Here is a 13,221-nt window from a genome sequence, read left to right on the forward strand (position 1 = left end):
TTTAGAAATATCCAGAAATGGTGAATCTATACAGACAAGAAAGTGTATCCGTGGTTGGAGCAGGGAATGGCTACAAATGTGCATAAGAGAACTTTTGCAGATGATGCAATTACTCTAAAACTGGACTGCTGGATGGTTGCACAACTCTATAAATCTACTAAAAAGTACTGAATTGTACATTTACAATGGATGACTTTTTTGGTACGTAAATTACACTTTGCTCAAGCTGTAAAAAAGAAAAAAAGGCACTTCCTCTGAAAGCAGAAACTGATGATCAAATATGGGTGATGCAGGGGGTGCAAGCGGTCCTGGAAGAAAGATGGCGGTCAGTAAACGTCTGCACAATGAATAATGAACTTCTGAACCTGGCTAATTGGGAGAGACAAAAGGAAAAGTTTAAAATGTTTATGACTTTCCTCTTTACTTCATTATTATTTAACTTTCTATAACCTTGGTATTCTTAGCTGAAAACTAGGAAGAATAATAGTACCTCTTTCACAGGGACATACATAATATAATGAGATAATGAACATAGAGCTCTCAGTATAGTGGTTGGCCTGTAAGTGCTAGATATTAGCTATTAACAATCATAAAAATACTCACGTTTCCTCTACAGACGTGAAAGCACTTAAACACCTTTATGTTCCTCTACTTTCAGAGTTATGAGACTTCCCTTAAAGTAAAAATGGAACAATTTAATAACTTTACCAGTTAGTTGTAATAAAACTATTAACAGTGGATAAATTTTGGTTTTTCAATAATTTTTCAAAATATAGCCACTTGCAAGGCACACACGGCTATATTTTTTAAAAATCAAAATTTTAAAAATTAGATATAACCAGTAGCATGAATGAAAACTTGATTTGAATGAATTTATCAAGAAGCATAAACTGTTTGCCAAAGACATCAGTTAAACCTTATAGAATAAGTGATATGAATGAACAAGGAAGACTAACTATCCTAATTTCTTCTTTGACTGACAGACATTTCTTTTAACTCAGTTGATCACTTTACTTTTATAAATTATCACAGAACTATTGCATTGGAAATAACCTAATTAGGCCATTTATCTGTCTTTAAAAGATTTTTCTCATAAAGAACTGATCCTACTTTAAAAACAGTCCCACGAAAAATCCATAACCTACTTGGTAGTGAGTCTTCATCTTTCAGAAGAGTATTTTTTTTTTTTTTAAAGAAGATGCTGGGGGTAGGAGTTTATTAATTAATTAGTTTTTGCTGTGTTGGGTCTTCGTTTCTGTGCGAGGGCTTTCTCTAGTTGTGGCAAGCGGGGGCCACTCTTCACCGCGGTGCGCGGGCCTCTCAGTATCGCGGCCTCTCTTGTTGCGGACCACAGGCTCCAGATGCGCAGGCTCAGCAGTTGTGGCTCACGGGCCCAGCTGCTCCGCGGCATGCGGGATCCTCCCAGACCAGGGCTCGAACCCGTGTCCCCTGCATTAGCAGGCAGACTCCCAACCACTGTGCCACCAGGGAAGCCCCCAGAAGAGTATTCTTTTACTTCTCTTCTTTCCTGAAAAGAAATCCACTCTGCTTTTGGACAAAGGAAAGCACTGGCCTCACTGTTAAGTGAAGGTTATCTCAGGTGAATTACACAGTTCTTCAGATAATCAGTTTCAAGTACAAATTGGGACAAGAATAATTGAAAATGGGTGCACCACCCAACTGGGTGTACCTTTGTTAGAGTGAAAAAAGCTACAGGGACAGGGACATGGGAACATAGTTACGTGCCATGCTGTGTGGTTTAAGAAAAAAGCTATGGCCAGAGTACACTCGTACCTTGTGCTGTTCAAGAGGGAAATAATCAGCCAAGCAACTGTAAAACAGACGAACTGCATCAGGTTTGGACAAGAACGCAACTTACATACTTGTGATACTTTATTGTACTTGAAATTTGCTTTATTACAATGAATACCCAGAAATATTCTGATTTCCAATTATTTGCATTTTTCTTACAGGTACAAGTTGTTCTAGTTGTATACGAATATGCAGTATTTGTGGTCTGAAAGGACTATTTTACACTATCTTTAGAAATCACTGGTACTTTCATAGTTACTTACACTGTGTCTAAAAACTGTAATTTGGATGTTACAAATTGATGTTTTTAGTCACATTACTAGCACTGATACCTGTGAAATATTTAAAACTGTAACTAGAATTATTTCTGGAGTATAGCAGGTTAGGTAATATTTTGAGCATGGAACTTTAGGGGTCCCAGCCCTTCAGTCATTAGCAACCTTACCCTAAGTGAAAAGGGGAGGCAGCTGTCAGCAACTGCTGGGGGGCACCCTATCCCCTCAGACTGCATGCTCACGTTTTGTGACTTCCTTCCTTCTCAGAAGATTCCTTTGACATCTACTTTCTCCTGGATAAAATGTGGTGTGGGAGAGGAAGAGGTACAGAGTGTAATTACAACCCAGGCCAGGCTCTCTCCACTCCCTAGGAGAAATCCCTGGCAGAAACCCCATCCAGCCAATATGCCTCTAGGGACAACTCTATCTGAGGCACTATTTTTCAAATTCTTTTTTTTTTTTTTGCCACGCCACACGGCATGCAGGATCTTAGTTCCTCGACCAGGGATCAAACCTGTGCCCCCCGCAGTGGAAGTGCAGTCTTAACCACTGGACCGCTGGGGAAGTCCCGAGGTGCTTTTTTTTTTCTTTTAAATACATTTTATTTTATTTATTTATTTTTAATTTTGGCTGTGTTGTGTCTTTGTTGCTGCGCGTGGGCTTTCTCTAGTTGTGGCGAGCGGGGGCTGCTGTTCGTTGCCGTGCGCGGGCTTCTCATCGCGGTGGCTTCTCTTGTTGCGGAGCACAGGCTCTAGGCTCACAGGCTTCAGTAGCTGTGGTGCTCGAGCTCAGTAGTTGTGGCTCACGGGCTCTAGAGCGCAGGCTCAGTAGTTGTGGCTCATGGGCTTAGTTGCTCCGCAGCATGTGGGATCTTCCCGGACCAGGGCTCGAACCCATGTCCCCTGTGTTGGCAGGTGGATTCTTAACCACTGCGCCACCAGGGAAGTCCCGGTGCTATTTTTAATAAACAATAACATCAGCAGCAAGAACAGAACTGAAATATTACCACCACAGCATTTATTACAGAAATAAGAACTGAAACACCCCAAAAGGACTGAGCTACAAAATAATTTTTATTTTCTATGTTTAAAATAACTGATAAGTTGGATAATTTATTACATTTTCTTTTTAAAACAGACAATTCTTTGCTTCTTTGAAAAGAGCAGATATTTTACCTGTGTAGGACTGAAAATTCATTTTCACACTTCTTCCTATCTTTTTGCTTGTACATTTGCAGAATTTACTTTTCAGTTGCCGTAAGAGGAAATAAAATTTTACAGGCAGCTCTTCTCATTTTACAAATAAAATATCTGAAGGCCAGAGAGGCTGTCCACCCTCCTCCAGGTCACAAAGAGAAGGGCTCTGCATTGGAGCCCGAGCTGCACCCAGACACTCAGCTCCCCCGGCGTCTGTGAACCATGCCTCACTGCCTCTTCGCATCAGTGTTGCAAAGACACAATATGACAATCCCCGTAAGGGGTTTAGCTCTAGTTTACATGTACAAAGCAAAGGACACTCACCTTTTTTCATTTCTCTTCACAAATCTAAACACGGTGAAAGATTTACATGGCAGATAGATAACACAACAAGGATGAATCTGATTAGCATAAACAATGATTCGGGTTGGTGTATATGTTGTTAACCTCTGTGAAGTCCAGATGGTTAAAGGAGTTAAGGTAAAACAAGCCTGACATTTTTTTAAAGCATACTGTTGACAGGTATATTCAAATGCTACAAAGAGAAGAAGGGCTACATTATGAACAATAAATAATTTTAAAATGACATTAGCCTTTTAACATAGATTATTTCAATAGCTTATTTTTGTTAATGATGGGGCATTTTCTCAGTAAATTCAAATAATTACTTTCATAACAGTGAATGCTAAGCTAGAGCTAGAAAAGTTAACATACAGCATTACCTTGAAATTTCAGGGGGAAAAAGTGGTTGATTGGAACTTCACCTATCTTTCGGAACCAAACGATGTTGAAATAAACACATTTGGAATAGAAAACTGTATCTCGCTCTTTCATATTTCAAATGTATAAGTCCTCTGATAGAGAGAATCCCATTTTTTCTGTATCTGTTTAGATGATATGACAATAGTAGAAGGCAACATGTGGAATGCAGAATGTAGCTAGTGAAAACCTAAGTGATGTTTAAAGAGATGAATTATTTTAAGAAATTAGCTTTCCACATGAAAGAAAATCAATGATCAAATAAATTTAAGTTGATTATGGTGACTAAAGTAAAAATACCAAGTATAATATGACAGCTTTCAGTCCTTGTTTGGCACATATATTAATAAATTTTCAAACATCAAACAATACAACACCAATATGTACTAAAACCAACGGGCACAGTAAGATTCCTAACACGTGGTTAATTATTAACATCATAAAAACCTAATTCCCAGATGAATTCTGTAACCACGCACAACCTCTCTGTACTGTGCAAGCTGGTCCGAACACTGTCTTTTCAGGATTCCCCAGAATTCTAAGCATTTCAAAGGTAGTCATGCTGAACCCCACAATTCCTTACTGAACTCTGTGGATCTTCTGAACAGGCCTTCAGTTAGGAGGCTAACTGTGCACACACTCATCACAATTTTGAAAAGAACGGAAGGCCTTCATACATGTCAGTTTTTAGTTTTATCCAATCATTAATTTTCTGCAGAGTTGTTTTTTCTTGACTTAATATTTTTGCAAGTTTTTTCATTTTTTCTTCATTTCTTTCTATGTACTTCAACCCCTCCAACTGCAGCTGATCCAGCTTTTCATTTCGACTTTCATCTAGAGGTATGTTTTCACAAATAACAGGATTAAATCTAAAATAGGTGTCAGGAGGTAACAGACCATCAAGCATTACGTGGACTTCTGTTAAAACAAACAGAGGATAGGGTGAATTAAAAAATCGAGTTATTCTGCAATGATCTAATTTTACGTTATTTACAATTATCCAATTTTAGGCAAATTACAAAGCCTTGCTTACTTCCACACTCCAGCTAAATAACAGCAGGAGTAAAGAATCCATAATATTGAATATAACTATGAAATGAAATTCATCTCCCAAAATACGCCATATAATTCTGATAAATTAGGACCCCTGCTTCAGGACTCTCTTCTCTGTTTTCAGTCATACTGTTAGCCACTGCTGAAATGCCTTTTCCAACCTTCCTTTTTTGTTTTTTAATTTCTTTTTTTATAAATAATTTTTATGGGAGTACATGTTTTTTAATTTCTTGAGATCATCTTTATTGAGGTATAATTTACATACAATAAGATTTGCCGATTTTAAGTGTCTAAATTGACGGGTTTCGACAAACATATACACTGTTACCACCACAACAATCATGACATAGAACATTTTCTGTCATCCCAAAAGCTTCTTCATGTCTTTTTATGGTTGGTCCTCCCTTACCCTTTGCCTTTTCTAGAATTTCATATAAACAGAATCATAAATATATATAGCGCTTCTGGGTCTGGTTAGCTTCTTTTACCCAGCAAAATGCTTCTGAAATACATGTTGCAGCATGGATCAATAGTTCCTTCCTTTTTATTGCTAAGTGGTAATCCACTGTATGGATATAACACAATTTGTTCTCTCCGGTCTGGTTCTCTTCTGTTTTTAGCTATTAGAAATAATCCTAAATCATTTTGTAGATATATGGTTCCATTTCTTTTGGGTAAATACTCAGAGATGATATTTCTCATTCATATGGTAAAAGTTTGTTTATCGTATTAAGAACCACAACACTGTTTTCCAAATGGTTGCACCATTCTGCACGCCAACCACTAGGATATCTTAGTTCCCACTGTTCCACATCTTTGCCAAGACTTAGTACTGTCGGTCTCAATTTTAATCATTTTAGAGGATATGTACTAGGATCTTGTGGTTTTAATTTTCATTTCCCTAAGGACTAATAATGTTGAAAAGTCTTCCATGTACTTCTTAGTCAACTGTACATCTTCTTCAGTGAAGCGTCTGTTCAAATAGACGCTTGGCCATTTTTTTCCCCACTGAATTTTTGTTTTCATCTCTGTATATTCCTTATATTATACAATGTAAGCATTTTCTATATATATTGCATCTGATTATACATTTGGTTCTGAAGATGGATCAAACATATTTTACTAATATTTTATTTCAGTCTATAGCTTGTCTTCATTTTATTAAAAGTGTCTTTTGAAGAACAAAATTATAACTTGATGAAGTCTAATTTATCTATTTTTCCTGTTATGTCCACATTTATTGTGTCCTATCAAAGACTCTTTACTTAACCCAAGGTTATTAAGATTTTCTCCAGGGTATTCTAGAGGATTTGCAGTTTTAACTCTTGTATTTAGGTCTGTGATCCATTTCCAGTTAGGTTCTGTGTATGATGTGAAGGGTCAAGGTTCAACTTTTAAAATACAGTTATCTAACTGTCGCAGTACTATTTGTTGAAAAGATTATCCTTTCCTCATTGAATTACCTTTGTCAAAAATCTTTTGAGCATACATGTCTGGATCAATTTCTGTACTATTAGGTATCACTGATCTTCTGTCTGTCTTTATGCAAATACCACCCTTGCTTACTGTAGTTTTATAGTCTTGAAATCAGGGGGTCTAAGTCCTCCAATTTTTTTTTTTTTTTCAAAATTGTTTTGGTTATTCTAGGTCCTTCCCATATTCATATAGATTTTATAGTCATCTTGTTAATCCCTACTCCAGAAAAAGTCCGTTTTCATTTATATAGCAGTTGCATGAAGTCCATAGATCAATCTGTGGTCTGCCACCATAACAATACCGAGATTTTCAATTCATGAGCATGGTACTGATATATCGATTTATTTAGGCCTTCTTTAATTTCTCTCTGTAGTGTTTTGTAGTTTCTCCTGCTCAGGTCTTGTATATAATTTGTTAAATAGTTTCTTAAGTATTTAATATTTTGATGCTATTATAAATAATATCTGTGTATATATTTAATTTCAATTTCTAACTGTTCATTGCTAGTATGCAAAAATACAATTGATTTTTACTGACCTTATATTCTTCAACTTTGCTAAACTCACTTATTAGTTCTAGTAGATTTTTATAGATTCCTTAGAATTGTCAGCATAGACGACTAGGTTGTCTGTAAATATTTACTTTTCATTTCTAATCTATATGCCTTTTATTTCCTTTTATTGTCTTACTGCACAGAAAAGGACCTCCAGTACAACACTAGCTGGAAGCGAGGAGAAACATCTTACTCTGCTCCTCATCTTAAGTAGAAAGGATTTGGTCTTTCACCACTAAACACGATGCCACCTCTAGCTTTTTCATAGAGGTCCTTTATCAGACTGAGGAAGTTCCCTCCTGTTCCTAATCTGCTGAAAGTTTTTCTCATGAATAGTTGATGAACTTTACTAAATGCCCTTTCTGCATCTGTTGAGATTATCATAAATTTTTCCTTCTTTTTGTCTGTTCATACAGTGAATTATATTGATTTTTTGGAATGTTAAGCCAAACCCATACTCCTGAGATGTACCCTATTGGATTATGCTGTATTCTCCTTTTTATATACTGCTGAATTCAATTTATTAGTATATTTTAAGGACTTCTGCATATGTATTAATAGGGAATATTGATTGGTATTTTAATATTTTTAATAATGTTTTTGCCAGGTTTAGGTGTCAGGGTAATGCTGGCTTTAGGAAATGAGCTGGTATTTATTCTTCTCTTTTCTCCATGTTTTTGTACAGAATTGCTGTTAATCTTATCAACTGTATTTTTCATTTCACACATTACATTTTTCACTTCTACAGATTTGATTTGGGTCCTTTCTATATCATCCATTTCTCTCCTCATCATGTTCAAATCTTCCTCTATCTCACTGAACATGGCGTATACTTAGAATAGCTATTGTAACATCCTCTGTCTGTCAATTCTCTCATATGTTTCATATCTAGGTCTGTTCTCACTGATCGGATTTTCTCCTGGTTAAATGTATCTTTTCATGCTTCTCTGTATGCCTGGTAATTTTTTAATTGCATGCCAAACATTGTGAATCTTATATTTTTGTGTGCTGGAATTTGTTGCATTCCTTTAAATATTGCTGGCTTTTATTCCAACAGTGGATGCTGTTAACTGGAACTCAATTTGATCTTTTTGAGAACTGCTTTGAAGCTGTGTTAGGGTGGACCCAGAGCAGCCTTCAGTCTAGAACTAATCTGATGTCACTACTGAGACCATACCCTTCTGAGGACTCTACTGCACATCCCACACATTACAAGGTCTTTCTAATTTAGGTGATGGAAATCTGAGCTGCCTGGTCCCGTGTGAGCCCCAAGCGTTGTTCTATTTAATCCTTTCTGGGGTAATCTGCCTTGGGTAGTTTCCTCACATGCTTGCACACAACACAGATCAGTACTCAAGGGGACTCCTCTGCACAGCTCTAGAGCTCTCTCTCTATGAAGCTGCCTTCTCTGTAGTATTTTGCCCACAAATTCTAATTTCCTTGGCCTCTGTACATCCCAAACTCTGTTTTCTGAGAGCCTGGGACTGTCCTGCTTGAGTTCCCCACTCCTCATGCTATCACCTAGAAACAAGCTGGGCAATCATGCGATCACTTCATTTATTTTCCTTCTCTCAGGAATCAGTGGCCTTGCCATCTGTCATCTAACGTCTGAAAACCATTGCTCTGTACAGTTTTCTAATGATTTAAGGTAGGAGGAAATATATGGCTCCTATTATTCCATCATGGCCAGAAGTTGAAGTCTGAATCCTCTTTTCAAATGTCCAGACCCTAACTATCTTTTAAGACCCATATCGAGTCTAATTTGCTTCTTGTAAATTGTCTACAGCAGTCTAGTTTAGTTTTCTCATAGGCTTAACCATCTACATCTATTCACCATTTATTCGGCAACTGATAATATATTAGACTGAACCAAATGACACTGTTGTTTCTACACATCGATAACCATCTAGTATCAGCAATTACACATGTTTCACTCTTAATTCTTCATTAACTAGAATGCAAGTGAATGAAAGCAGCATTTCATATTTCCTGAAAATTTCAAATGAGCCCATCACATGGTTTGCACAAGGTATACATGTAAGTATTATGAGACTGGGTGATCAAAGCTATTTTTTTCTAAGACTGCTTACAGTAAGAATATTTTATTGATTTGACAAAATTTCAGATAGTGAAAAATCCAGAATGTCACCTTTTCTTGGGTTATCATTTAATAGATAAACATCCTTAGTGGGGAGTTTAAGAGCGTCATGTAGGCTAATGACTCAGTCACTAACATGACAATATAGAAAGAATGAGATTCAGAAGCAAGGGGCTGTTAACTGTGAACAATAACTTTTACAAATTTAATAACAGATTTCACATAGGACTGAAAAATAATATAGTAAAATAAGGAGATCTAGACCTCAAGGCCCAAACTAGAAAGTCAACAAGTACTGACTGCCTACTATGTGCCAGGCACTGCAGTCCACACAGTGAACAGGAGAAGTTCCTGCTTACATCCTGGTGGGCTACAGACACCATAAGCAATTCAACAAGCAAACGTGTAATATATTGGGTTGGCCAAAAAGTTTGTTCGGGTTTTTCGTACCGCCTTACTGGAAAACCCGAATGAACTTTTTGGCTAAACCAATACATCCATAATGAGATAAATGCTCTAAGAAGGAAAAAAAAGAAAGAAAGAAGCAGGATAAGGGGTTACAGTGAGTGAGATGGTGACGGGTTTAGAAAGTGATCAGAAAAGGCTCTCTGGGGAAGTGATACCTCAACAGAGACCTGAATGAAGTGAGGGTGGGAATCAAGCATGTATCTGGGGGAAGGCCTTACAAAGAGAAGACAACAATTCCCTGAGGCAGGAGCCTTCCTAGCAAGTCTGAGAAACAGCAAGAGTTATGGTGTAGCTGGACACACTTTATACAGGAGACACGTCCTGAGAGAGGGGGAAGACGCATTCAAAGGCCAGGTCCTTCCAGGGCCTGGTGAATTTCAGTGAATGAGGCTTTTGGATTTTGTTCTGTGATGGGAAGCGTAGATGGTTTTGAGCCGGGTAAAGATGTGATTTAATTTAGATTTTAAAAGGACCACTTGGGCCTTTATATGAAGACTAGATTACAGAGGCAGCCAGAGTGGAAGTATGGACTTATTCCAGTTTGCCGCCACATTACTAAATAATCGAAATTCCATAAGTACTCTGATTCTCTCCCTGTTACCATGTGTTTATCTAAACCAACCTGACACCTTTCCTTTTCCCTGATTCTTAAGAGTCTCCAACCAAGCCTTTGTGCTATTCCTGCTTCAGCTACTTCTCCAGCTGTAAGGAGGCCAAGGTAGCTCTAGCTCCCACACGGAGAAATCACTACTGCAGGGTTACTGGGAAGAAATGAGTGACGAGAAAGAGAAACGACAAACACCTGCTCCCATGTGCTTCCTAAGCCTACGACAGAGACATAACAACATACTCTTTGCAGTGAGCATCGGCATATTCTATCAGAAACCGAATTCTAGAAGTACGTTAAGGCAGCAAATAAACAGACTAACCTTCTGTGTCTGTAGCACTGTTGATAACGTTAGACAGTTTGGTTTTCAGGCTCGTGTGTGTCGCGGTGTTTCTCACGTCACTCTCATAACGTCCAGTGCCCAAGGATACTATGCACTCTAATGGGACGTCTGGCCAAAGACATTTACACTCGTGTATTGCTAACGCTGAAGGGTTATTCAGGAGCAAACCTCCATCCTGCAAAACATAAGTCAAGCAAATACAGGACAGAACTCTTCAAAGTGAAATTCTCTTTTACAAATATGAAAACAAATTATATTTTCGACAGTTTGAAATTTACTCACCAGGAAAGCTGAACTATGTAATAAACTGAACAAATTATTTAAAAACAAGAGATTCCTTTCAAGTGAATTTATTTTATATACTACAGGTGCAAAAGAAGTCATGTGAAAACTCACTGGCCTCACTGGCTTTACTAAACTTTCCTTTCCTGTTACAAAATTCTCTGAACTTCTTCTTGGATTGCTCTGTATATTTTGCTCAAAACTACTGAAATGAACTGAATTAGTTTTTTAAGATTTTTATCCTTGTTTAGTGGTTAATATAGATTCTGTATAAAATCTAACAAAAGAATTGTGGTTCTACCAAACAAACAAGACCAGTTCTTTCACAAGTCTAATATAACCAAATTTATTAATTTAAGTTGAAATTTTATTAACAATACAATTTCAAAGTACCAAATTCATTTACTGCAGATATAACCTAAACAAAAAAGGCAACTTTATAGTTCTAAGCATTTATCAATGCTTCAAAATAAGCATTGATTTCGAAGACTCCACAGGGCAGGAAGGGTAAAATATGCTGATAGAGTGCTCTAAGAATGTAGCAGAATAAAAGTATGTAACCAAAGACAAATATCATATGATATTGCTTATATGTGGAATCTTAAAAAAAAAAAGATACAAATGAACTTATTGACAAAACAGAAATAGACCCACAGACATAGAAAACAAACTTACAGTTACCAAAGAGGAAAGGGGAGGGGGGAAGAACAAATTAGGAGGTTGGAATTAACATATACACACCACTATATATAAAATAGATAAACAACAAGAACGTACTGTATAGCACAAGGAACTGTACTCAGTATTCTGTAATAACCTATATGGGAAAAGAATCTGAAAAAGAATAGATTTATATAAAAATGTATAACTGAATCACTTTGCTGTATACCTGAAACTAACAAGACATTGTAAATCAACTATACTTCAATTTAAAAAAATTTCAAAAAAAAAGTATATTAACTAGTCTCACATTCCTGGGATAAACCTCACTTGGTATTAGTATATCCATTCAATTTTGAAAAGCTATAAACTGTTAGAAATTATTCCTTCTAATAAGCCCAAATCTCCCTCCCTGTAACCTGTACCTACTAATTCTAGACTTGTATTTTGAAGCTACATGAAATTCAATATCTTGTAATCCTACGGTCTGGCCATTCATGAATTACTTGCAGTTTTCAGAAGGAGTCACATTCTCTTGCCTTCAGGGCTCTGCACATGCTGTCAACTCAAAATTCTCCTTCCCCAGCCCCCTTCTTTGCTCAGCTCCCACTTATTCTTCAAAACATGGTCCAAGAGTCATTATTCCCGCAAGAACCTAACTGAAATAATCCTAACATACTTAGTAGAAAACAATCCATTTCTACTGGAAGATAAGACAATGCTGAATTCTGTACCAGTACATTAAAAAAGAATTTTGAAAAAACATGCTTTCTGCAAGAATGGGAAGAGAAATACAACCTAAAATTGTCATGCAGTAATGCAGTACATATTTTAAATGAAGACACCTTTATTATAGTAATTCAAAGAGGCCAAAAAGCATGTAGTGACTATAGTTTTGGGGACCACTATCCTTGTGTGTGCTGAGTTTGACAGCAGATGAACTGAGACTATATCTGCTGGAACCGATCACCCGCTTGCCTCAAAGAACAAGTAGGAACTAAATTCACATGTCATTTGAAACTCCACGTGCCTTGTTACTGTAATGGCATTTAATTCTCTGAGCTTCCTGGCCACCGACACAGTCCAATACTCCTTCCCTGCATCCCAAACCCTTTCACTGTGCTCTGTGGAATTGTTAGAACTCCCAACGTAGTCTCACCTACTTCTGAAAGTGCTCTCTTCTTCTTTTTTTTTGCGGTACACAGGCCTCTCACTTGCTGTGGCCTCTCCTGCTGTGGAGCACAGGCTCTGGATGTGCAGGCTAGCGGCCATGGCCCACGGGCCCAGCCGCTCCGCGGCATGTGGGATCCTCCCGAACCGGGGCACGAACCCGCATCCCCTGCATCGGCAGGCGGACTCCCAACCACTGCGCCACCAGGGAAGCCCCTCTCTTCTTTGACTTAGCAGAAACACAGCTCTTCCCTGACATTATTTCCCAGGAGGTGTTGATTCTTTCATATCTCAGTGGCTAGGAGGAGGGATGATGTCTTACTTGTTTTAGCATCCCTTCCAGACCATTATTAGTCCTAATCCACTTGGGAAATTCATGCTCTTTAAAGGCTCTGCTATTGAGCCAAGCCACCACTTCCGCATCACTGTTGTCACCTAGCAACCTCCCCAGTCAACTAATTAAGTCAGC

At 37.7% G+C, this 13,221-nt stretch overlaps 1 protein-coding gene across 5 annotated transcripts in view; it reads right to left on the reverse strand.

The window, feature by feature from the left end:
- Window positions 1–2,504: 2,504 nt before the first annotated feature.
- Window positions 2,505–13,221, reverse strand: part of PNPLA8 (patatin like phospholipase domain containing 8) — a 134,597-nt gene continuing 123,880 nt past the window's right edge. For all 5 annotated transcript variants that reach the window (XM_030871147.3, XM_030871146.2, XM_030871148.2 and 2 more), the window contains 2 exons: window positions 10,620–10,815; window positions 2,505–4,960 (listed from right to left, as the gene is read on the reverse strand). In XM_030871147.3, coding sequence (XP_030727007.1) covers window positions 4,686–4,960; window positions 10,620–10,815 — 471 coding nt within the window. In that variant the 3' untranslated portion in view covers window positions 2,505–4,685. The remainder of the gene's footprint in view (window positions 4,961–10,619; window positions 10,816–13,221) is intronic.

The sequence above is a fragment of the Globicephala melas genome, chromosome 9 (genome assembly GCF_963455315.2).
Source record: "Globicephala melas chromosome 9, mGloMel1.2, whole genome shotgun sequence".
Taxonomy (NCBI): domain Eukaryota; kingdom Metazoa; phylum Chordata; class Mammalia; order Artiodactyla; family Delphinidae; genus Globicephala; species Globicephala melas.